The sequence below is a fragment of the Halyomorpha halys genome, unplaced genomic scaffold (genome assembly GCF_000696795.3).
Source record: "Halyomorpha halys isolate HHAL.00 unplaced genomic scaffold, Hhal_1.1 Scaffold261.1, whole genome shotgun sequence".
Lineage (NCBI taxonomy): Eukaryota > Metazoa > Arthropoda > Insecta > Hemiptera > Pentatomidae > Halyomorpha > Halyomorpha halys.
The window spans coordinates 681,640-708,190 of record NW_027116513.1 but is presented as its reverse complement, the minus strand read 5'-3'; the positions used below and the strand labels follow the sequence as shown (position 1 = coordinate 708,190).

Below are 26,551 nucleotides of genomic sequence, written 5' to 3'. Positions count from 1 at the left end.
TATTTTAATTTCACATATATATTTCTTTTCTTTATATCTTGAAATTTATAACTCCATTTCAGCTAAAAATACTTATAAGTAAATGATATAAGATATATTGATATTAAATCTGAGAAGAAACCACCCATTGACAGCAATCCAGTAGGTTTTCTACATAGCAAGGTCTCAAGGCCATATTCTTTTCAGACGCCTTGGAGGATTATCATGAATAGGAGAGGATGCACGGTCTGAAACTAGTTAGCGAGTTTAAGTAGGTATGGAGTCTATTATAAAAGGATTCATATCCGGTTCGAGCTAGAAACATTATGGAATCATTTTAGTTGTGAAAAAGTAAGGAACATTAAAGATTTTACAAACATACTACAGTAATTGTTTGGTAATAGGTACCTAACCATTGTACGCGCAAAAAGAACCTAGGTAAGTAGCGTCAAATTATGGAGGAAACAGAAAAATATAACAAATAAAATTTTAAAAATATCTCCTGAAATAAAATTTTGTATTACTCAACAAAATAATATCTCATACAAGGCGTTCAAGATTAGATTAACATCTTCTTTTAAAGAATTTTGAGGACATCGAATGAAGCAGCATTTTTGATCAAAATATTCAGATTTTTTTTAATAACACTTTAGATGCAATATCGAGCCATACGATTGAAAAGCAATATTCCTACATCAACACATCTTTTTCTTTTTTTTTTTTTAATTGCCATTTCTGGCATACGGGGTGCGGGAGCAGTGGGGGGGGGGGAGGTAGTGCGCATGCCACTGCTCCAAAAGATCACCAATTTTTTTTTTTTTTTATTCTTTTAATAATCTTCCTATATATACCAAAGGTAAAAATGTAAAATGGAATCCTGACAGTGAAACAGTAAGATACCTGGGAATTCACCTCAATCGCCACCTTACTTGGAACAACCATATCAACATCGAACTAACTCAAACCTACCCAAGGTTAGCAATGCTATATCCTATCCTAAATAGAAAATACAAATTAAAATCAACAACTATTCTTATTTTTAAAACAATTCTCTGGTCACTGCTGATGAATCGCTGTGAAATCAAGGGAGCGGCACCTTTTACAAAAAGGAAAAAATTAACAATCTTTTCAAAATAAAATCATAAAAATTGCAGTAGATGCTCTTAGGTTTGTAAGAAACAGCCAATTGCATCAGGAATTACAAATAGGGACAATAGAGGATTACATCAAAAAAAGGTTCATGAAGTTCCACTCCCAGTAGCCTACAGTTAAAGGAACAGTGACCTACAACTTGGGAAACCTAACCACAACCCGAAGACTGAAGCTCAGGGTGCTGCAGGACATCCTGTTATAAGTTCTATATTTATCAGTTCAGTTATTGTCACTTAAAAATTTTATATTATCTTAACTACTTTTTATTTCTCTTCATCTTTGTCTTAAATTCACTTGCTTTTTTTTTTTCCATTAGAAGTCAATTATTTATTTTGTTAAATCCATAATTAACCTTACACCTTACTTTTAACTTTTAATAAGAATTATTATTTTAATCTATGTATTTAATTGGTTGTTTTATTTATAACATTGTATATAGTTATAGGTGTCTTTTGTATGAGACTATACTCCCTCATAATCAATTGTTAAAAAAAAAACCTAAATAAAAAAAAAAGAACCTAAAAATGTTAGGCCCACCAGGCCGATCTGGTATTAAAATTAAATAAATCTATGAAACAACATCGTTTAAACAACGTATAGGAAAAAAAACATAATATAACCACTTTTTATAATATTAAAAATAAAATATAATATACTTTAATTTTGTAAAAAAAAATTTCACCAAACCTAATAATTTTTCAACGTTTCAGGCATGACTCGACTAATATTTGTCCCCTCCATATTTTATAAACTACAACGTTTAAAAAAATAGGTATATACCGCTTTTATAGGTCATTTAATATAGGTAATAGTACACAGAACTTATTTTTCATTAGAACAAGGTAACCGCCTACCAAAAAATTAATCAAGTAGCTAAATTCGAGATCAGTGAAAAATCTACTTTTTCAAATTGCGAATATTGAATTCAATGATTCACTAAATTAAAAACCTACCTATCTATATCTCTCAAAATAAGGAGTTGGCATTTTAAAGAGAAAGTTGATTTTATTACATAAAAATATGGGCTGTAAAAATTTACTTACCACAAGTTTTCATATTTTTTAAGGTAAATATATTTTCCAAAATTGATCAATAGATCAGTTTGTTACAATTTTTATTTAACAAGTATAACGTTCAGGTTTTGTGGTAAGTGAAAGATAGATTTTTGAAATAATTACTGAACAATAATACTGTCTAGGTTTATGAATTTTTATTTCTGGACAAATCTGATTCATAAGTTTTCAACTACCCTCACTGATATTTGTTTAAATTCTATTTCTACGTTGAGGTTACCATGTGGCGGTAGTTCATCGAAGGTGCCGACCAAGCCATACCTGACCCTCCCCTGGGATCAGGTACATGTCCTTTTCTCCTTTATTTTTTTCCTGTGTCATTGTCTCTTGTAGTTATGACTGGTAGTTGTTGTCGAGTGAACTCTTGTATACTTCTCTCAATGTCACAAGTTGATTTATACAAGATTTTTCGGATATATTTTTTCTTAAAAAAATATAAAGGTTTTTCTTTTCTTTTACTTTTTTAAGTTATTTGACTGCGTGTAGAAGAATGCCAAATGGTCCAAGGTTTACATAATATTCCTCAATTTTCTAATTTTAGAGCCCCTCAAGTTAAAAAAGAAGTGACAAAAAAGTTCTTTTGTTGCGCCTGTTTAGAGGAAATTTCAGAACTATGTGGCTGTTGGTTCAGAGCCTTCGAAACCGCAAGTTTTTCAAAAAGCAAAAACGAATAAAAAACCTTTTACACTTAAAAATATAGTAAAACAATTATGATTGTTAAAGGATATACCGGGTAAATTACTCCAATTTTTGATGTTGAGGTTATAAGGGATTACAGACCACTTTTCCGGTAACTAAATGTGGTAAATAATTATGATAGAAAATAGTAAGTGCCATCAACTATCACGGAAATCCAGTCGCGATGATTATGATGATTGTTATTATTATAATATTAAAAAAAAAAAAGTGAAACTGTCGTTTTATTATGGCTTCCAGCTTAATTTTGTTAGTTTTTAATTTAACCTACTCCATAACAACAGTAATTTATATGAGAAGAATTACATAAACAGTTTATATTCTTTGAAAAAAAAATGGCGCCCTAAATTTACTTAGCATCAAAAGTTATAAGCTATGAAGCTATTTTGTAACGTATGTCTTAAATATTAGTATAAACTTATACTAGGCAAGTTTTTGTGGGCTTTATAATTTCTTTATTCCACACATAAAATCCTCTTCCCCCATCAAAAGGATGAAGCATCTTTCCAAAATTTTCATTTTTATATACAGTACCATCCACCATAATTAATGAAAATTAGTACTATAAGTGTATGTACCATTCATACTAAATTTGTAAATAAACAAAATTACAGTAATATTTATATACAATATCTGGGTACCATGAGAACACACCTGTTTTGTAACAAGATATATAAAAGTATTAGTATGCATACGAAAATAATATATTATTTTTATATACATTTAAATCTGCCTCCTTTAATGAAGACTTGAAATTCGGGCCGAAATGTTTGCAAAAATAAAATTCTATGGATCCCATATTACATCTTCTAAATTTCAATTACATATCTACACTAAATTACGACAGCATAAAAACGTATTAAGCAATTGTAATATATATTTGGACCCCTTTAAATATTTTACTTAAATATACATAGTTGGGAATGCTAAAAGGTACAGGGAAGTGTTATATTGGTTAGAAATAGTTGAAGGCGCCTTCTCGGAAGGTCCGTCGGTCAATACCTAGGTCCAAGGCCGTTAGACATATGTTTTTACTAATGGTTCAAGATGAGTTGGGAGCCCCCAGGCACCACTTCCACTACTTCTTTCTTTCTGTGATAGTTCAAACAGATGCATTAGATATATATGAAAGTTCACATAGACATATGCTAGTCCGGGAACATGTGACAAAAAAGGTGAATTATTTTATACAAAAGTTGAAGCACATAAAGTGATCATGTTCATTGGCCTGAAATGAAAAATGCAATCTTCGCGCCGCATTGTAAAAAAAAATTGAGTGAGTACCATATAATCCAAAAAACAAGGCAAAAAAAGTAGCAAATAAACAAAAAAATTGGATAGCTCTTCTTTTTTTAAGTTGTTGGGATTTGGATTGGCATAAAAAATCTTAAGTAGGACTAAAATTGATTTTATTCATAAAAGATCAAAAACTTTCATTAATTTTTCACTCTACGATCAATATCATAGAAATAACTTTTGGTGTAAAAAACATTAAGAACACTTTATCAATTAAATTCGAGCCTTTAAAAAGAATTTTTTTATATTATCCAAGATATAGTTATTAAAAAAAACAGCACAATATTTTCGAAAAACGAGAAAACGCGATTGTATCACTTATGGAAACTGCCATTCCAACTAAGATCATTAAATCGTTAATTCCACTTTAAAGCAGTTTATAATCCTATTCTATATAAAAGTTAATTTAATAAGTTTAATTTTGAGAATGTACAAACTTATGTATGTCGCTTGTAGACAAGGTATGTAGTTATATAGATACCTACATTTTCATAAGATGGCTCAGTTTCGATAAATGTAAAACAAGGTCAATATCTTTTAAAAACAGAAAATGCATAATTTTTTTAATTATATAAGATAGTAATTAAAGTTTTATGAATTAATATTATGTAACAAACTAGGTCGCTAATTTAATTATCCTCAGAACAGAAAAAAATAAGTCAATATTTCAGGCCTACATGACAGTTTTCTGAAGTGGAAATATTATCGCAACACTCAGAGCATGACAGTGATTCTTTCCATAATTAAACTTTAACTCGCTGAAAGTTCAAATGTGACTAGTAAAAAATGATGAAGTATAACAAATAATAACTATCACTTCAGATAAACAATAAATAAGAGACCAAAGATTATAATTTTAAAATAAACTTTGTATCTAAATTAAATCTTAAAACACTCTTAATAATTTCTTTAAATGTTCCATGTTTCGGCCATTCGGCCATCCTTAAATATAAATTTATATCTCATATCCAATTACTTAAAAACTTGTTGCAGGCTATTCTGCCCAGGTCATTAATTTCATTCAAATCACCCTATTTTGTCACTTTTCCATTAAATTTTAAAAATTTAAATTACATATCAACTTAACACAATTATCACTCTCTAATAAACAACAAATAGAAAACATAAGGTTATAAGTGTTATAAGGTTAAAAGCTGAAGTTTCCAGCTCAATTTTCATAGTTTTTAATTTATCCTACTCCATAACACCAGTAATTTAAATGAGAATAACTAAATGAATAGTTCATATCCTTTTTTAAAAAAAATGGCGCCTGAAATTTAATCTGCATCAAAAGCTATAAGCCTCCATCCATTTGAAAAGTAGGTTCATCTCAAATATTAGTATTAAATTATACTAGGTACGTTTTTGTGAAAAGTCCTTGATAATACTTATCACCCATCGGAAGTATGAACCATCTTTCAATAGTTACAAAGTTCTTTGACTTTTTTTTTTTTTAATATTAGAATACTTAGTCATAAATTGTATGATTCATAATGCGCACAACTGGGATATTTATTTTCACTAGGGAGAACATTAAAGAGATTAAAGTCAGGGGACCAGTGTGATGGTGAAAATAAAATATCCAAGCTGTGCACATTATGAAACATGTAATTTGTGACGAAATAGTCTACTATGGATAAAAAAATCAAAAGAACTATGTAAGTACAAGTAAGATCGTTCATCCTGAAGTTGGGTGTAGAGTCTCAAAACGTTGGGAAAGAATTATGTATGTGTGTGTAACAAAATAATTATAAAGACTTTTCACAAAAACTAACATAGTATAAAACGATAAACTTCCTAATTGAAAAATATTGTTAATATATAATATTGAATAATTTATTTTTACTTGGTCGCAAATTAAAAATCTTTTGAACAATTTTTTTTAAAAAACGGTAATTAAATAAATACCTCAAGAGCTCTTCAATAAAAATAAGTGGTCGGCTTAAATGAAATAATAATAATGACCGTAGAATTACAGAGAAGGAAGAATGAAGCGATGTCAAGCTAATGAGCCTGATGTTTCGAGAACTAAAAAAAACGACGGAACGATTCCGTCTCGTGTTTCCGAAGCGGCCCGCTGTGCCAAGAAATGTTGGACTACACGCCCAACGGTATACAAAGCGTATAATTGAACCTACCAAATCAGTAATATACAGTCGGCCTATTACTCTTCCCATACCCGCATCACAAATCTTTTATATCCGTCGCTATTACATGGATTAGATTATTTAAATAGTCATGATTATTTAAAGTGTCTGTTCTTTATTCTAATTTATCGTATATGGACCTACAACTGCAAAATAAACGCTCAAATTATAGAAATTTTAAAGTCGTTAATTAGTTACAAACCTGCATTACTAACGAACATTTCAAAAGAAATATATATATTTTTTTTAATCTATCATTTTATAAAAAGAAAAAATATAAAAATTTTATTTCCTAGTTGGTTTGTCAATGATAAATTACATAACCATTACTTATTGCCACTATATTTAGTAATATTAATTAATAAATAAAATATTTAATTATCCACAAGCTAATTAGCATTTTAATATTAAAAACATATTTGAGTGTAAATGTGACTTAGAGACTATATTATTTTATCATTATGTTATTTTATTTATTTATTTTTCAAACTGATAGTTATGTTCATTTTGTTTATTCTTTTGTTTGTATATATTTTAAGAGAGTTTTTTTTCACTTATTTTATTTATTTATTTTTCAAACTGATAGTTATGTTCATTTTGTTTATTCTTTTGTTTGTATATATTTTAAGAGAGTTTTTTTTCACTTATTTTATTTATTTATTTTTTTTTATTCATTTATTTTATTTTAGTATGTATGAGATCATTCATCACTATTACCTATTGCCCACAACTGTGTGGCAGATTATAATATCTATCAATAAATAAAAGTATTATTATTAATATAAAAAAAAATATTAAAAATAAATATAATTCAAATTTTTGTTTGTGACAGATTTGTTTAGTTTTTATTAAAAAATATCCAATTTTTTTTATTATTAACTCTTCAACAAGTAATTTAAACAGAGATTATAAAATAGTAAATGTGTTACTAAACACTGTAAGCTAGTTAATGGGTTGATGACTAATGAGAAATAATTTGACAAAGGTAATATGGTCTGTATTTATGTTGAAAACCAAAGCTTTTGGTTTTGGCTGTGAAGGTTTAATAAGATCCTTGAAAATGGCCGGAATGGCCGAAACGTTGGAGTGTTAGAATAATAAAAAAAATTGTTGACCCAAAATGGATATTTTTTTATAAATATTAAAAATAAAATTTTATAATAAGGGAGGGGTTCAAGTTATGCTCTATACCACCCTTTACCCAACATAACCATAGAACTTCTTGAACCTTACCCGAAAACTCTTATCGATAAAGAAACTAACGGAACAGAGTTTTATATCACCGAAATAACGATTAGTAGCAAAATTAAATTTTCATCATCCCTTAATATTATACACCCTATCATATTTATATACCAATCCATTAAAAAAAATTCTAATAATCTTATATTGTTTCGATATTTCAATTCTTAGTTAAGAGGACTGCAAAATTTTTTTTTTAGTCAGTTAAATAGTTAATTAGAAAAAAAAACTCTTTGTTCACAAGATATGCTAAGGGAAATAGAAATTAGAGCGCATTCGGGGACAAATACATAAACTTGGACAAATAATTTGGTTGGAATAGCTACCATTATAGTAATTTGAAGAAACTCAAAATGGGTTTACTAAAATTAAAATTACTGTAGGTCATAGCACTCCCAACAAAGCACATCAGAGAAAATTTTCCATTAATTTTTTTAATATTTTTTTTTTACCTTTGTTAAAGCTTCTTCATCATAGGTAGGTTTAGGGAGTAACAAATTATGTTTTTCTTCTGCGTTTAGTTCAATTTACAAAAACAAAAACTTATTTTGCAAAAGAAATACAGAAGTCAATTAAATATAACTATTTGACACCACTCCAAATAACCTATGCAAATTTGATTTATACCACCTATGATTATTTGTTTTCAAATTAAAAAAAAACAACATATATGTTATTATTTCTTACTGATTTATATTTTGTATATTTATGTAGTACGAATGCAGTTACCTAACAACAGATCCATGAAAGCTATAATAAAATGTTTACACAACAATTAAAAATAAAACAGATATTTTAAGAATAATGTAAATACAAAATTAGAGTAGATATATATAACTAAAATATATTTAAAAACATGACGAAGATAAAATAATGAATTTACTGTATTAATATGCTGGATGTTTATTTAAATGATTATTGTATCAAAGGATAAAAATATAAACCATGGTATTAATGTAATGTAAAATAAAAATAAGTAAATCTATTAGGAGATAACCATAGCCAACAAAACTCCTAATCAATATAATTTATCAAAATTAATTTAACCCATGGATGTAAATGTCGCGATAGTGGTTTTAGAAATAATTCCTGTCAAGCCATGTCAAGTTCTATTACCGATTCAAATCAGGCAGACCGTCGTGTACGGCTGTCACATTTACATCTCTCGTCTCTTAGTCAAAATCTAAAATGATAATTTTTCACATGCGCGTGGACGATTATCAAGTTGGTTTATGCTAAAGGATTTAAATATAGCTTCCGAAGACTGCTATAAGAATTAATAACACTTATCTAACTCGCCGATAGATTTTAAGTGTCGAACGGTGGGGGTGGTGGAGGTCCTTATTTCTAACCATAATTCTGAGATTTATTCTTATCTTTTTTTTTTGTAAGGTATATAGTTTGGGAGTTATTTGGTAAATTACTAACAATTAACAAATTCACACAAATCCAAAACACTGTTATAATTAGTACAAAGTAAACTTTATCTGGGAATTTTTGAAGCAATATAAATTTGACATCAAGTATCCAAATTAAAAATTCGAATTGACCAGTGTGAAACTAGCGAGAAAAATCAAATAAATAAAATTGAGAGGAGATACTAAAGAAATATGTAAACCAAACCGAGGGTACTATAACAATGGTGAAAATATCAGGGTATGTATAATAAAATAATTAATTAAAAATATAAAGATAAAGACAAAGCTTAATTACAAGGCAATTAAATTAATAGCAATAATATTCTTAATTTATTCTGACAAAAAAAATGTGACATTGAAAACAGGAGGAAAAACAAGACAATAATAATTAACAAAAACAAATCAAATAATGTTTATAAAAATACAACGTTTAAATGAATAAATAAAGGGGACAAAACAAAATTAAAAAACTAGAATATTAAAAATCATTAATTAAATAACTTCTAATAAAATTAAATGTAAAAAAAGAGAAAAATGAACCAAAAATGATCAACAAGAGAGAGCAATTAATGTTTACATACATATTTACGAGTTTTAAATGAATAAGAAATAAAAAGCAAAAAAAAATTCTTTAGTAAATAAGTTTTTTTTTAATTTATAATTTATTTAATGTTATTCACAACTGTATAAAAATATATACAACAAGTAAATTTGCTGTAGGTGATATAGTAACATGATACAAACATGCGGAGAATCTAAAAATTGAGAGAACTCCAAGTAAATAATAAATCATAAGGTATCTTCTAATAATAATAAAATAAAAAATGAAGCAATGATGGTTAATAGAATGGTCATAAATTTTTTTTAAAAATACCATCAGATAATAATGATGGATTCATGTTTAGCCCGAAAATAACACACATTTATTATTATGATTCGAAGATTCATTTTACTCGTTTTAAATAGACGTAATTGTTTAATTTCACACACTTATAAAATACAATAAGTTATACAATTTCAACCCACATGTGACAGAGGATCCGATTAGAATTAGTTGTTAATCACGAAGATTAACGTCTTAAGTTCGTACAGACCCGGGGAGGACGGATTATTTACGAGTTAACGACCTTGGAGCTCTCTTCCCCCCTATGTTCCTCGCTCTATACGACCAACCATTTACGAAGGAGACTAGTCAATCTCTTGGAGCTAACTGAGTAGCTATATAAATAAACTGGTGCCGAGCCACTTATACAAGTTTCTTATTATGCATGAACTTATGGCACAAACTAAAAACACCTCATGCAGAATGGGAATTTTCTCTATTCAATTTCTCCTTACTCACATAAGTCGTATAAAGTCTATATTGGAAACTTGGAGATTAGCATTTGTTTGGAACGAGTTTTATTTTACTGCTTCTATATTATTTATTTATTATGGAGTTATTTTATTATTCCTTCTTAGTTCTATGCTGAGTCGTGCATCTGTTCTAGGCTCTCTTTCCTTATTTTCTACAGGATTTTGAAAGATAACTTACCATTTGTGGGACATAGTTCTGCAGAACATGTCGGTCATCATCTGCATATACCCAAAGGTCTCGCTGTAGCTATTTTGAAGAGATTCGAGTATTTCTAAGAATTATAACATTACGGAATAATTACAAATTAAAAACTGGAATTCACAATACAGATGGTTTTACTTTCACGATTCTAGGAAATAGCCTCAGTCCGATGTTTAGCATGGCCATCTGTGCATAATCTAAACACTTCAAAAGAACTTTAAGATTAGCGGTTTCGCAAACTTTTTCACCGTGGTACCCTTGGGTTAAAAAAATGCCTAGACTCTTGTAGCGAGCTAAAAAAAAATTCCAGTGTAATTATTTTTAGAGTGGTTGAACAAGGACGAAAAAAATAGTGAAAAGTAATGCTGGAATGCACTGCATATTTGCAATTTTTTAATTAAAAATATGAGAAAGAGGCATTCGCTTGCAAAGAACCTGTCATAAGCATAAGCTTGGACAAGCGTCCGTCACCCAGTTCGGGAACTACTGTATTAGTTAATTTGTCGAGTTGAAGTGAACGAAGATTTTGTTCTAATGGAAGAACATAAAAATTTTGCTGATCTAATTTTGTTTCAGAACTAAATAACTAAGAATTCTTAGACGAAAGTATTAAGCATTACATTTATTATGAACAACTTATTATGTTCCTTTATTTTTTTATCGAGGTTCATCTTTAATTTTAAAGACCATATTAAATCTACATTGTTTAAAATAAAGCTTTATAATAATAATTAAAATTGTTTTATCCATAACAGTTCTATTCCATAATTTATTATCTTCATATTTTTGCAACTTTAGCCATTTTTAATGTATCGTATACTACATGACAGTCACATTACTAAATTTATATGTTTTCATAAACAATACTTCTGGAAATATTTCTTTGTTTTTCAGCAGTTAATTTACAGTAATATTGTATATATTATTTTATCATTATGTTATTTCATTTTTCATACAGATAGTTTGATTATGTTCATCTTGTCTATTCTTTTGTTTGTATATATTTTAAGAGAGTTTTTTTTTTTATTATTATTTTTATTTATTTATTTTCTTTTATTTTTTTTTCTTCTTTCTTTTTTTTAATTTTATTTATTTTTTTTATTTTAGTATGTATCAGATTCATTCATCACTATTACCTATTGCCCACAACTGTGTGGCAGATTGTAATATCTATCAATCAATTTACAGTAGGCATTTATTTCTTAGATTGTTTAGTACATCTACAATATATTAATCAACATTACATAAGAGATTAGTTATCTAAACATTTTTTATATTTGTTTTCAAATTCAATTGATGAATTGAATGGAAAAACATCTTAGTATAATGTGGGTTAAACGATTATTTCCTTAATCATTTTGATCATATTTAATAACTATAATCAAACATTATTATTTCAAAACAAGGCCTTAAGTTTCTCAAATATTATAAAAATACTTACCAATTACGTTTTGAAAGTTAAGGAATCATCATGGGTAAATTGCAAAAACATGAATTCAGAACGTTGATATCAAATCTAAGGAATTTCAATATATGTTTTTTTTTCTTTTTCAAACTGTTGATATGAGATGTGTTCTTTGAAGTAGAGATTCAAAGAATTTTCCCGTTCTCTGTCAATTACTAATTACTCCTCTGCAACCCTGGACAATCTCCGTTATGGCACTCAATAATGTTTTTTTTTTTTTATTTCTTTAGTTTAGGTAGAAGCAATCATGTTTTGTATTGGAAGAAGATAAATGACCGCATGAAGTCAATTGTAGGAAGATAGTCCGTTGGTGGTCAATAAAGGTAAAAATACTTTTTTATAATATTTTGTATCTTTATTGAACGCCACGCAGACTATCTTCTTACAATAGTATTTTATGAAACCATTTTTATAGCGATAATTACTGATTTTTTGCAATTATGCCTTATAACCAACTAAAAAATATAATCAAGTTTGTTTGTTTTTTCTAAAATTTGATAAGATAATGGTCGATTTATGTTGATCCCAGAGTAGTAATATCTTTCTAAATATTGTCAGAGTAAACAGAATATATGCGCTAGACAATAAACAGTCGGGATTGAAAAATGTTTTCAACTGTCTCATAGTTGATAAGCATTCTTCTAGAAAAACTTATATTTTATATATTTGATTTTTTTTATTTAATAAACAAAAAATTTTAATGAAATTAGAATCTAGCTGCTGATTTCGAAAAGTATCTGTTTATAGTTAAATGTTTTCGTTCCTAGCGGTGTAGGATATATTTAGTGGTGACTCGATGCGGGTTTACTCAATGAATAGACGTCATTAGCAACTTTTTATAGGTCGCTAGTTAATTGATGTGGGTATTATTATTATGTTCAAATACAGCTTCTTTTCGGCAGCTGCTTCATAGATAATTTATAACTGCTGTAATAAAATATTTAAAAAAAAGATATTAAAATTTAATAAAAAATCTAGTAACGCCAGAATAACAGCTGGTTTATAGAATGATAAAATTAGCTGATAGTTTATGTTGTACATTCGGGATAGATTTTTTATTTAAGGAAATATGGGAAAGTCAAATGCGTAATTGGCAATTCTAAAGAAAATTAAAAAAAAAAAAAACAATAGCCCGAACCAGGTATCAATCCTTCCATTATAAACCGAAGGTCAAGTTAATATTGAATTAACAGGAATTTTTTGTCAAATATTCCGAGACGATTTTATTTTTAGAAAAATACCTTTCCCATATCATTTACAGTTAATATAAATAAAGCACAGTTACAAACTTATAAAGAAATTGAAGTCGATATAACAGATGCTTAAAATTTTGTTTATCGCATCCTTTGAAATATTAAACTTAACAAAAGAAGAGTAGTATTCAAAGCTTAACTTTTTTTTTTTTTTAAATATTTATTTATTGCTATTTACAACTGTACATTATAATGCATTTAGTAAATCTGATCTCAGTTAAATTGGAGTATTACAGGCGTGTAGAGAAACTACCCATTGGCAGCACTCAAATGACGTTTTACATTAGCAGGTCTCGTGGCCATCTTCTTTTCAGGCGCCTCGGAGGATTGTCTAGAATGGAAGAGGATGCAAGGTTAGAAACTAGTGGGTTTAGGTGTCTAGGGCGTTTATAATGGAAGGAGTGATATCTGGTTCGGGCTAGATCGGTTACATGTGGAACATCAAGGTCTTTATGTATGATTTTATTTGTAACAAAATAAGGAGCATTGAGGATTTTGGATTGCAATGATTGGATACGAGAGGAATTCGAAGGTTTAGTGGAGCCCCAAAGCTCAATAAGCAGATAGGCCTTATTACAGTCATGTAGATCAGTCTTTTGTAATGAATTGGAAGTTTAGACCGTTTGTCCAGTAAGTGCTGTAAAAGTCGAAATCGGCGTGCAGTTTCCTGTCTTTTCAGTCTTATGTGAGAGGATTCCAGGTTAGTCGTTTCTCCAGATGTAGTCCAAGGTAGCGGATCTGTTCGACAGGGGTAAGATCAATATTATTAAAGGAGACTGTTGGGCAGTCGGTAGGTTTACGACGAAGGGTAAAGGTGATTTGATGGGATTTGTTTAGATTTATTTTAATCCTCGAATTACGACACCATTCTTCGAGGGCTGTGATATGGGATTGGAGAGTTTGGGATGCAATCAAAGGGTTATTATAGCTTAAAATTTTAATCTTTTATCTATAGTAATTCCAAATGATAACTTAATAGGAATATATTATCCTAAATTGTATAAGTTTTAATAATACACTATAATTTATTTATTGAAATTTACAAATGTGTAATAAAATGCAATTTGTAAATATTACAATTATAAAGTCAACGTATGATTGGGTTTAAGATGAATTATTTTATTTTTAATTCTTTTATTGAGTTGTTTTCTATATATTTTTTTTTATAAATATTACTATTTTTAATTTTACTTTTTTATGTTATTTCTTATGTTATTTTCTTTTATTCAATTTTCTCTTTATCTAATATGCACTTATAGTGTGAATGAGAATTTAGAATCATAATACCTCTTGCCTTCGAGTGTGGAAGATTGTATTATTTATATAAAAGTTAAAAAAAAAAAAAGATAACACACGATGATATTTTGATGACAGACTTCAATCACTAGATTAAGATAGATGATAAGACTATTCTTTTCGGAGGCCTCGAAGGACTTTCAGGGATAGTTTGGGATGGAAGTTTAAGAACTAGAGGGTTTATGTGGGTAAGGATTCTGTAAGAAAAAGAGGAATATCTATTTCGTACAAAATATTTAACAAGTATGATGCTGAGGTCTGTATGGATTAAGTTTATTTGTGACGTAATACGAAGCATGGTGAATTTTATAAAAGATTTGGAATGGGGTACGCTAGGAATTGAATAGTTTCCTCCAAGTCCAAGTAGTTCTGTTCCTAAAATAACTGCGTTCGAACAAGCTCTTTAACCTAAAAAAAATTTGTGTATATAAATACAAAATAGATGGTATTTTATCGTTGAATTGATACTTTAAAACAATGCGGAGAAGCAAGGTCAGATACGTTGTTTTTTCAGTTGCTTCTCTCGAGACCTCAGGGCTTTTAGCGTCCTTATCTCTCGACATCTTGCTGTGCCTGTGCTACTCAGATGTGGGCTTCTTGGTCCATAAAACGAATTTAATTTTACAGAATATTTTCATACGGATGCATACATGGCGTCAAAAATGGCCCATACACGCAATCCTTTTTCGGTAGTTTAAAAAAAAAAACAATTATTAATCCTTTGTTTTGAGTAGCCATGTTGGTTGATGATTGGTATAATCTGGGCCCATAGGATAGATAGAAGTTCAACTTTACTAGGGTGAGAACTATAAATTTTTCCAAGAGAGAAATAATAAAATATAAGTTACGGAATATAAAATAATTAAATACTACGCAATCCTTACCGCCCGGACCCGCCCCACTAAAACCCCAAAGAAGCGACGGTCCTACACCACTTTTGAAATATTAGCTTTAGGGAAGAGGAGGTATAAGATAGTTAAAGCGAACAATATTTAAAAAGCACCTGAAAGTGGAACAAATAATATTGACCACGATAAATAGATACATGGGAAAAAATAACGTTTTTTAATCTAGGTTGTTTTATTAATTTGTTTCTAATGACCAAATAAAAAAATATTTTGTAGATGGGCTAATGCTTTGGTGAACCCAAGGACCGACCAATACCTACCTTTGTTTCACCAACCTGTGGCATGGATAAACTGACCTAGCACAATGACGATATACTAAGTTTGAACCATACAATAAACGAACAATCAAAATTTTTATTTGCTTCAAATTATTATTTAGAATTAACAACAAAGTCAATGATCAAATTCTAAAAAAAAAAATAATTGAATTTAAATTACTGCTCACTAATAAACCTGTGAATTTTTTATTATATAATTTTATATTAAAAGATGTAATTTTAAGGTGGTTAAATAGGTTTTTTCCTTAATGTTTAACAATAAAAGCTTACTATTGGAAGCCTAAAAATCTCAATATGTTCTAAACAGTCATGTTTAGGGCAAATAAAAAGATGAAGAAGCTCATATGCAGTGCAAAAGAAGATACAAACATTTTAGAATTAACAAAGCATTAAAATTAAAACATTTCAAAATAATTGTTATTTTTATGAAGTATATAAAAAAGAATTAACCAGGTGAGATAAAAGTTATAAATACAGATCTAGACTAATAAATTGTAGGAGACTACTAATTAAAATTAGTTATAAATATGGACAAGAGGTAGATGCAAAATGTAGAACAGATATGTAAAGTAGATATGGTATAGGTGAGGTATAGTAATATTTAAAAAGGAGGTATTAAGAAAAATAACAATAAACATATGGATAATCATCAGATTGAAACAGCGAATGACTGAGAAAAAGGGGAAAGTCAGGTAAAGAAAAATGTCTCCACTTCATAGGCTAACCCTTAGGAAGAGTAAGATTTTTTATAACATATAGATAGGTAAACTGACAGAAACCTCTAATATTACAATAGGTAAATATATGCGATGAAAAAGACACTTTGGTTAACAATAAATAGTTTTCTTCTACTATTTTGATACCTTAATCTTCGTCCAATATCAAGTAGTTTAATTTGAATCACTGTCAAGACATGGAATTTGATGTTATTAATTATATATGTGATAGTTTGATTATGTTCATCTTGTCTATTCTTTTGTTTGTATATATTTTAAGAGAGTTTTTTTTTTAAATTTATTTTAGTATGTATGAGATCATTCATCAATATTACCTATTGTCCAGAACTGTGTGGCAGATTGTAATATCTATCAATAAATAAATCAATCATTAAAAAAAAAAAATTAATTATATAAAAAAAATAGCATATAATTAAACATCTAAATACTAATCACAAGAAATCGTACACAGGACACACTGCAGAACTCATTAATTCACAATCCTGTTGAGGATTCATAGCAACACATTGAAGCTCTTCAACTCATTCCAATATGACACGTGTGTTATCACTCCGTATCGATCCTTTCTAACCCCACAAACACTTCACTCCTACATCACACCCCTTAAAACGCACATTTAGAATCAGGGAATCATATATATATAAGTCTACTACAAATAGTAATATGTTTACATGTAACTCGCATAACAGAACGAAATTTTATCCCAACGTGATGAAGAATATTTTAAACACTTCGTAAAGTAAACTTAATTAAAATAATAAAAAAAAACTCTAATATCTTAGGATACAGACAGATTCATAGTTAAGGAACGTTTGCACATGAGAGAGTTGAAAAAAAAAACATGAATCCTTTTTTATTAAGTGTTTAGAACACAACGCAGTGTCCTCTTAAACCTGATTTATGGGGGAGATTTCAAAAATAACAAGCTTGCAACATATTACTTTAAAACAAAATTTTGAATATAAAACCATTATCAGCCAAAATAGAAATTTTACTCAGTTTAATTAAATATAAAGTTATAAATCCGTATGGCTTTATAATCAAAACACATTGTTCCTCTTACAAAATATATAAATACGATTTAATATTGTACTGTTTTTTAATTGTTGTTAATACTATTTTCAACTTTAAAACCTACAAAGGATAGAAAAAAAGAGTCTCTAAAAGTATGCAATGGATTTGCAGAAAAGCAATTTTTTTTTCTCTAAAAACATGAATTAAAATATTTTTTGGAGATTAATATTAAAAAATATACCTTGATAAATTGCATAAATTTTATTTTTGCTTTTGTCCAATTGGTATATAATTGTTTCATATTAATGTTTAATAATTAAAATAATAAATTTATTCCTTTTTTCAATTTTCCTTGAAAAAAAGCATAAATTAATTTTATTTAAAAATTTGGTATTTTACCTCAGCAATATTTTAAAAATGTTCTTCTGATATCGTTTGAAAAATATTGACCCAATAATAATTGTTTTCGAAAAATAATTACCTGATTGATGCATATTTTGGGGTTTATCTCCACCACTTATTAAGTATTTAAAGAGCCGAAGATAAGTTAATGACGAGCTCTAAATTAAAAATTTTAGTTTATATTTTTTCAACGAAGTTTATATGATCTTGATAGATACATTTCAACTGATACCCCTTTCGCAAATTTTATTAAAATTTATTAATGAATAAGGGGAAATTTATGAACCTGAAAATCTTTCTTCCTCGAAATATTTTAAATGAAATGTCCCGATCAAGGCATCCTTTTGCATCTTTAACTCCTGCAAAATATTTGTGTCCTACCAGAAAGATACCAATCTCAAAGGTGGTCAACGAGTTGAATAATATATAATATTTCTTTTTATTTAGAAATCTCTCTTAAATAGAATTACTAATCTATAATTTTAAGAGCACTAAACCAAAAGAAAATTTTAAAATAACTACCTAATGACTTGTTATTCCATACAGGGTCACAACAAATTCATACATCTCCAGAAAGCTAAAAAACATAACTACAAAACAAAATATTGTTAAATAATTACCTAATGATTAATGAGAAATATAGGAGTCAATATTTATGAAAATAAACTTATGATGACTTCTTCTTCCATCAACAAAGCATGAATATTACCTATTAAAAGTATGTACTTTTTACAAGATGTGATGTAATCTTCAATAAACATCTTGAGATTCTAAGAGTTTCTAGATTTTTAAAATTTTTGAAAACAATAAGGATCTTTTAAGCACTTATATCAATCTTATATAAAAACCCGGATATATCTGGTCTATACTTAGTATATAATACGTCAATTTTCAACGTTCAATATTAAAATTTAATAACTAATCAAACTACGCATCGTTAGCGAAGTAAACTTGAAATTTATCATTAAAAACCTGATAAGTAAAAAACTTACGAATTATAGAAATAAACCAGAAGTTTTACTGAGACATAAATTAAAATGTTACCTTATGAATATCTCAAAGGTAAATAAAATGGGCGTGTAATGTTGTTGGCATAGATAACGAACCAATCAATAAAAAGATAATCAACGTCAGAAACGTAGATGGGAAGATTGGGCAAGGTCCTACGGTTTTGGGTTTTGATGGAATTGGAAGCAAGAAGTTTTATTATTTATTTAAATTTAAAAATTTTTGTAACACATCTTGATTTTAAATTCTTTTTTATTTTAACATTCATGTTGTTATTAGGCTTATCTAATTATTTAACCTCCTACCTATCCCTTTAAAAAAAAAAACTAGAATCCTTATGTAATGGGTGAATGCAAGTTCAATCTAAAAATAAACAGTACTTCAACATAAAACTAAATTATCATAAACCACAAAATATTGAGATCTGAAAAAAAACAACAAAAAAAACACCTAAAAATGCAAGAAAGATTTTAATAAAAAAATTAAGATTAAATTATAATATTTCGAAATTGTATCTGGAACTAATTCAAGACTTGAACAAGACCACGTAGCCAATGACCTCCATTCACTCTTGTATAAACTCACAACTCAACTGACCTTCGACAATTAATTATCATTATTAACAATTTAAATACTAGCATTCCTTTAATTGCTTCCATTTATAATTGTCTAAAGGTACATTTAATGTACTTTAAGAAAAAAAATCTGTTAAACAAAGGATTAATTATTTATATGATTTACATTAATTTTAAATATGTTTGTTATATATCATATATCTGATAGTATATAGTATAGTATATAACACAAGAAGAAACATTAGTTTCATTTATTTTATTTAAATGTGTATTTATTTATTTATTTTTTAATAAAAAGAAAACTTCTATTTTAAAAATAATAATACTTAGCCTGCCTCAAAAGAAAAATTAAGAAATTTATAAAAACTTCTAAAAACAAAATACAAAGAAACGAGTGGTCAAGTAGTCGTTATTTTAAAATCATTCCACTGAGCTCAAATAATATTTTAACCAGCATTTACTAAGATTTTTTCTCTATATTCGTTTAAATTTGATAAAAAAAAAAAAAAAAAGAAGAAGAAGTCGATACAGAAGAAAAATAAAACATCTTGAGGGAATACCACTCACGTTAAGTACTTAGATATGATTTATATAAATGTTTTAACTTTTGTTTGCTTTCAACTCGAAAATACTGTTAAAGACACACAAAATAAGTGTTTTAATATATATATTTTTTAATAGACACCGTTATAAAACAATTAAAAAATGTATTTTTTTCACCGTAAATTCATAGAATATTTAGTTTCATAAATTATTCCCCATTAATTTCTTTAATTATTTTTATAGACTTATTAATACTATTAGTGCTATTTTAGATAACGAACATGGTTCGAGGAATGACGTGATGAGATATAAAATACAAATAAACAGAGGGCAGAGTTATCAAATATAAATAACAGCATCATAAGAACAAAAAATAAAAAAAAACTATACATTGCAATACAAGATAATTACTTATTTATTCCTTTTTTTCCCAAAAAATGTTATTTGTTAACGAAACATTATTGATATTATGATAGTAAGTTTTATTCATTAATCGAATCCAAATGACATTTTCTTGCCATCCTGCAAAAGCATATGAATGTTCAAATGGTTAGACTACTGTTATGCTAATGGTATAAATTTATGTAACTATTTGTAGTAAAAGATTTATTTTTGTATTGAGTGGATTAATATATACTTATATTTTTAATTATTCATCTTAAGAAAAGCGAATTAAAAAGTTGGGATGTTTAGAATTGGTACAGGGTATTTCCAGGTCATTAAGTTGTAAAAAATATAAATGTCCAATTAAAAGGTTTAAATACAATGGATATAAGTTATAATGTGGCGCTGTTTGGATTGTTAATGAGTAGAATTTTAAAAATCCGTTAAAATTTAAATTTAGATGTATTTTTGTTGAAGATAAGAAATTAAAAAGACTAATCTTTGTCGTTTTAATTGCTTAAATGTATCTAATGAAGGCAGACATAAACTAGAAGATATATTGTTATAATTTTTTTTTATTACCTTTTGGGTAGCTGTGTCAAGAAAAATAAATGAAAAAGTAATGTGGCACAATTTTCTGACCATAGAGTTGTAGGGTTAGGTCAGTTTTAAAGTGTGGATTATTTTAAATAGAATTAACCTTTTAAAAATTTGGTATTAATCGATGTTTACATGAAAACCTCTAATTGAAAAAAAAAATTAAATAGAAGGTGTTAATGATCACGTTTGAGATTATTGTTGGAATGTTTGAATTATTAATTATGAGAATTTTATAATTACGTCAGAAAGTAAACGTTACTCGAACATGAGGTTCAGATATTTGCTGAAAATATATTTACAGATATTTATTTTAACTCAAATACTTTAAATACTGTTATGTTAATTCTAATGATTAGTTTAAAAATAATATTTTCCAGTTGTTTGAGTAGTTAAGTTTAAAAAAAATCATTTACTCGTGATGTTCGGAATTGATGTAGCAGGATTGTAAAAATATTGAATAGAGTTGTAAGGTTTGGACTGTTAAGATGTGAGGTATGCTTTGTGCAAATTAAAAGAAAAAAAATATGTGCTCAGTTTTACATGAAAACTTCTAGTTATTGGAAAGAAAAAAAATGTTTTAAAAGAAAGGACAACTGAAAAAATGCTAAGGCCATTCATTACGGTGATCTCATTTCTATATTGTTAATCAAAAGAAGTTTGAGATTTCGTCAGAATGAAAACATTACATGATCAAACAGCAAAAGTTCGAGTGTCCTCATGAAACAAACAAAAAAATGTTCATATAATAGGTGGAATGATATAACGTTATTTATAAATTTGTTTTATCATTAATACGTCAAACATTAGCGTTTTGTTAATTAGCTAATTAGTGTACCAATGTTTGGATTTTTCATGATAAGTTTTAAGATTTTGAAGTAAGCTCCATCCACAACTCGAATTAAGCATCACAACATTAGGGTTGTTGTTGAATGACTAGAAATTAATGAATGGCTAGAGAATGCATTTTTATAGTTGTTTATTTCTATTAGCTTTTAAGTTGTTAAGAAAAACAAAAAACTTTATAAGGATTGGGATTGATGAAGCATAATTTTCTGACCATAGAGTTGTCATGTTAGATCAGTTTTGATGTAAGGTGTGGTAACAAACAAGAAGATAAAAAAAAAAATATTGAAAAACTTATTTAAAAAAAAAAATACTAATCCTACCTTTTAATTTTTGGCTTTTTAATGATGAGTGAAAATATAATTTAAAGGACATCTTTTAGTAAAAAATAAATAAATAAATTTAAAAAAATGATTCAATATCCAATTTTAACAAGATGACCTTTTATTAAGATAAAAAAAAAATATTAAATAATAAATAGTGTACAAATCGAATAATCAAATTACACATCAAATAGTAGTAAGATCAGTTCATAATTCGAATTCAACGTTACAACATTAGGAAACGTAAGTTTAGGTTCTTGTTAACATAGTTGTTTATAATCATTTGCTTTAGAGGTGTTATCTTATGAAAAACAAATTAAAACGTTGTAAGGTTTAGAATTGGTGAAGAATAGTCTTCTGACCATAGAGTTGTAAGGTTAGGTCAGTTTCGAAGCGTTAGCAAATAAAAATTAAATAACAAAAATGTATTTCATAATTTTAATTCAATATTAACTTTTAGTACCAAAATAATTTTAATTTCAGATTTAGTTTAATTATAAGTTCGTATAATTATACTATAGTCATGTTAATTTAATGTAAACAATGATTGTTTTTTTTATATGCCTATGGGTAGCTGTGCCAATAAGGGCAAGTCAAAGTGTTGTAATGTTTAAAATTGATGTAGCATTATAAATTAAGGTTGTTAGGTTATGTATGCTTTGAAGGATGGAGTCTTATATTAAGCAGATAAAACATAAAAACAAATCTATTGGTCAAACTTTAATTTAAGTGAATTTCAGTAAAAAGTTGTTATGCTAATGTTATAAATTAGCATTACAATCATTGGATTATGGATGATAATGAATTTTAGAATTTCGTTGGAATGTAAACATTACCTGATCATATGGTAGTTGATTTCATGATTCGAATTGTGTTAACATATTTTGACCACTCTAGGTTAAATTTTGGTTTCTGTAGGTGTAAGTTGAAATAGTGAAACAATTAACATGTTTACAGCAGGTAATACATAAATGTAGGACTAAAGGAAACATTTTTGTAATTGTTGATGTATACTTGCTTATCAGTAGTTGTGTTAAAGTAAAAAGTTGTAATGTTTGGAATTTGATGAAGCATTATATATTAAGGTGGTAAGGTTAAGTCAGTTTTGAAGTGGGGTGTGTTATGTTTAGCAGATAATACAAAAAAAACAACTAATTTTCAGCCTTTATTTGAATTTGAATTTAAATAAAACAAAAAAAAAAGTGTGAATGCTAAGTTAAACAATAGTGTTGCAATGTTTGGATAATGAATTTTAGGATTTCGTTGGAATGTAAACATTACCAGATCATATGGTAATAAGTTTGAGTTTTTGAATTTGAATTCTATTATAACACATTTTATCAATTATAAATCAAATTTGGGTTTATGCTAAAGGTAAAAGTTAGGATAGTTGAACAATTACAATGGTTATTGTAGTTATTAGAATAATATTTCTGTAGGAGGGTTATTTTTGTCATTGTTTATTGAAATCGCTTTTGAGTTAAACTAAAAAGTTGTCATGTTTGGAATTAATGTAGCATTATATATTAAGGGTGTAAGGTTAAATAAATATTATGTTAAGTGGAGTGTGTTATAATAAGTACCAAACATAAAATGAAAATCTAATATACAGCCTTTAACTAAGGGGATTTTAGTAAAGGAAAGAAGATCGGAATGGTAATATTATAAAATTAGTGTTATAATGATTGGATGATTAATTATTACGAATTATAGTATTTCGTTGGAATGTAAACATTATCTGATCATATGGTAGTTGAGTTCAGACTTCGAATTCAATACTAACATATTTTTACCATTCTACATTAATTAAATTTGGGTTTTTGTTCAAGATTTGAATTAAAATAGTTAAATAATTATCATGTTTATAGTAGTCATTACATTAGTGTAGAAGAGCCATTTTTGTAATTGTTTATGTACATTTGGTTTTGAGCAGCTGCATTGAGAAACAATGTTTGTTATGGTGGTGTTTTCATTTCTTGTAATGTGGTAAGGTTAGGTGTCTGTTTTGATGTGATTTATGTTAATTAGGCAAGAAAAAAAATAGAGAAAAAGAAAAGAACACACTAATAGGTGCTATGAATGCAATCTACAATGTTAGGCTATTAAATGTCGTAACGAACGCTTCAACAAACATAATGAATAATAATAAGTCTAGAGTACTCACAGCTGAAGCCGGATGCCTCGTGGGGGCCGAGTACATTTTTCCAGAACTTGGTGTAAGAGATCTGAGGCTGGAACATTCACTGGAATCGGGGGTCACTGTACACACAACACAAACCGGCTGGAGCCATGGATTCACCTCCTCGACAAGCCGAGCACTACCAACCCGCCCGATACTTTCCTCCCTAATGGTGTAATAGCCCACGTGGTCGGAGAGAAAGAAACGTCACCCGTACGGAGGGCCAATGAGATGACGAGCCTGACGAGAGGGGGGACGTGATTGGACGAGAGCTCCACGTGGAGCCGCACATCTGCCCTCTCTCTCACACGGACGAGCGGGCATGCGCTCTCGCTCGCTCCAAACAACAGTACACCTCCCACACTCCCCCCCTCCCTATTAGCATACATTAGAAAAGGCCTTCGGGATCGCGTCCGAGTCGCATAGATCCGAAATCTCAGCCTTAATAACTCATACCAACAAAAACAACGCTTACAATCTTGTTTACACTACCCACTATTTAAATATAGATTTTTATAATAGTTTTTTCTTTTGTTCATTTTTTTTTTCAGTTAAAAATTAGACACGCCTATTCGTTCGTATAGTATCCACTGTTGACCTAGTACCAGAAGTAATTCACAGAATTCGAATAAAATATAAAAAACACCACTTATCCAAATAAATAAAATAATCAGTAATAACTCACAAGTTGCATGTTGACCACGAATATTAAGATGGTTAGTGGTTCGGTCTTGTTATTTTGTACTTCCTTTTAATCATTATGGTTGCTATCGTGCATTTTTGTTCTTAGCCCTGAGCCCCTGAAATTCTGACCGATACGTAGGCAGTAATAAATGAGTTTTACTTATTTGTGTTCTTAACTGACCGTACCCCCTACCGTCATCTCATATCAAATAATCAGATTGACTCATAATTTCACTAATAACTAATCGTAGATATCATCCTTCATCTCTTCTTTATCTATAGTTAATCCATATACGTCAATAATCTTGTATAAACCAACGATCACTATTTCGTAATATATTAATCCTCCCGTTAATCAGCGTTCTAGATTTCCTCGCAATATAAATCCAGTGCCAGATGTTTTATTGTGGCATTTTGTCTGTAATAGAAGATTAAAACTGATTCCACCACCCTCTGGCCATCTTAACTCTCGTATGACTGTTATTGCTATGCTGTCTGTATAAGCTCCGGACATTTCATGATTCCAAAACGTTCATAAATAAATAATAATTCTATCTTCAGAGGTGTTTTTGACGTGAGAGTTATATGCCCTAAATCCAACCTTCAAACAGGAGACCCACGATCTATGTCAGATATAGGAGTCGCATACCTCCTTATTCCTCCGATGAGGACAGCGTAGTCACCACCCATCCAAGTACTGACCACACTCAACGTTGCTCAGCTTTCATTATTGCAAGCAGCTCAGACCCCTCGGTCCTAGAGTAGATGTATTATACAGGGTGTTTTATGGTTATGTCTCCTAACTGAAAATATGGATTAAAACTCACAAAACAAAAAAATTATATTCAGAGCTACTGCGGAATAAAGATGTCGATCCTGTCCTTAATGCTAAAGTAATCATTTAAACAACATGTAATATGAACGTTAATGTTTACATTTAATTATTGAAGTTTTTGGAACACATATTAATTTATTTATAATAACCTAAATAATTCATAACAACGAAAATCCTTAGATATATTTCTTAAATAAAGCGTTAACGTAAATACCTCCATAGGGGATTTTTTTCTTGTTTTGAGACCATCAATTCATATTTACGACACATAACCCTTAAAACCCTTTATAAAACTAATTATAATAATGCATACTGAACAAATAGGGAGTGCGGTGGCACTGAGGTAAGGCACAATGCCACTAACTCCAAGGCCCTGGGTTCGAATCCGGGTGGACAGATCCTTATTTTCTGTTACGCCACTCCAAATTTACGAGCCGAAAGACATAAAGGCATTTTTAAGGAACATAATCCGAAAAAATTGGGATTCAATGTGCGTCAACCCACTCACCAATAAACTAAGAAATGTTAAAAAAAAACACACAAAAGTGGACAAGTGCCATAAGGGGAGACAGAAGAGAAGAAGTGGTTGTTGCAAGAGTAAGAATAGGACATTCCAACTTAACACACCTCCACTTAATCACAAAAGAGGATCAACCTATATGC

The 26,551-nt window shown here is 28.6% G+C and overlaps 1 protein-coding gene across 3 annotated transcripts in view; it reads right to left on the bottom strand.

Annotated features, from left to right (window-relative positions):
* gro (groucho) overlaps positions 1 to 26,551 on the bottom strand; it is a 233,087-nt gene that overhangs the window by 163,509 nt on the left and 43,027 nt on the right. For 2 of the 3 annotated variants that reach the window (XM_014420128.3, XM_014420131.3), the window contains exon 1: positions 24,355 to 24,526. The exons of the other annotated variant lie outside the window; for it this stretch is intronic. In XM_014420128.3, the coding sequence (XP_014275614.1) occupies positions 24,355 to 24,390 (36 nt within the window). In that variant the 5' untranslated portion in view covers positions 24,391 to 24,526. Of the gene's footprint in view, positions 1 to 24,354; positions 24,527 to 26,551 lie in introns of those variants that run through there. 3 annotated transcript variants of the gene reach the window in all.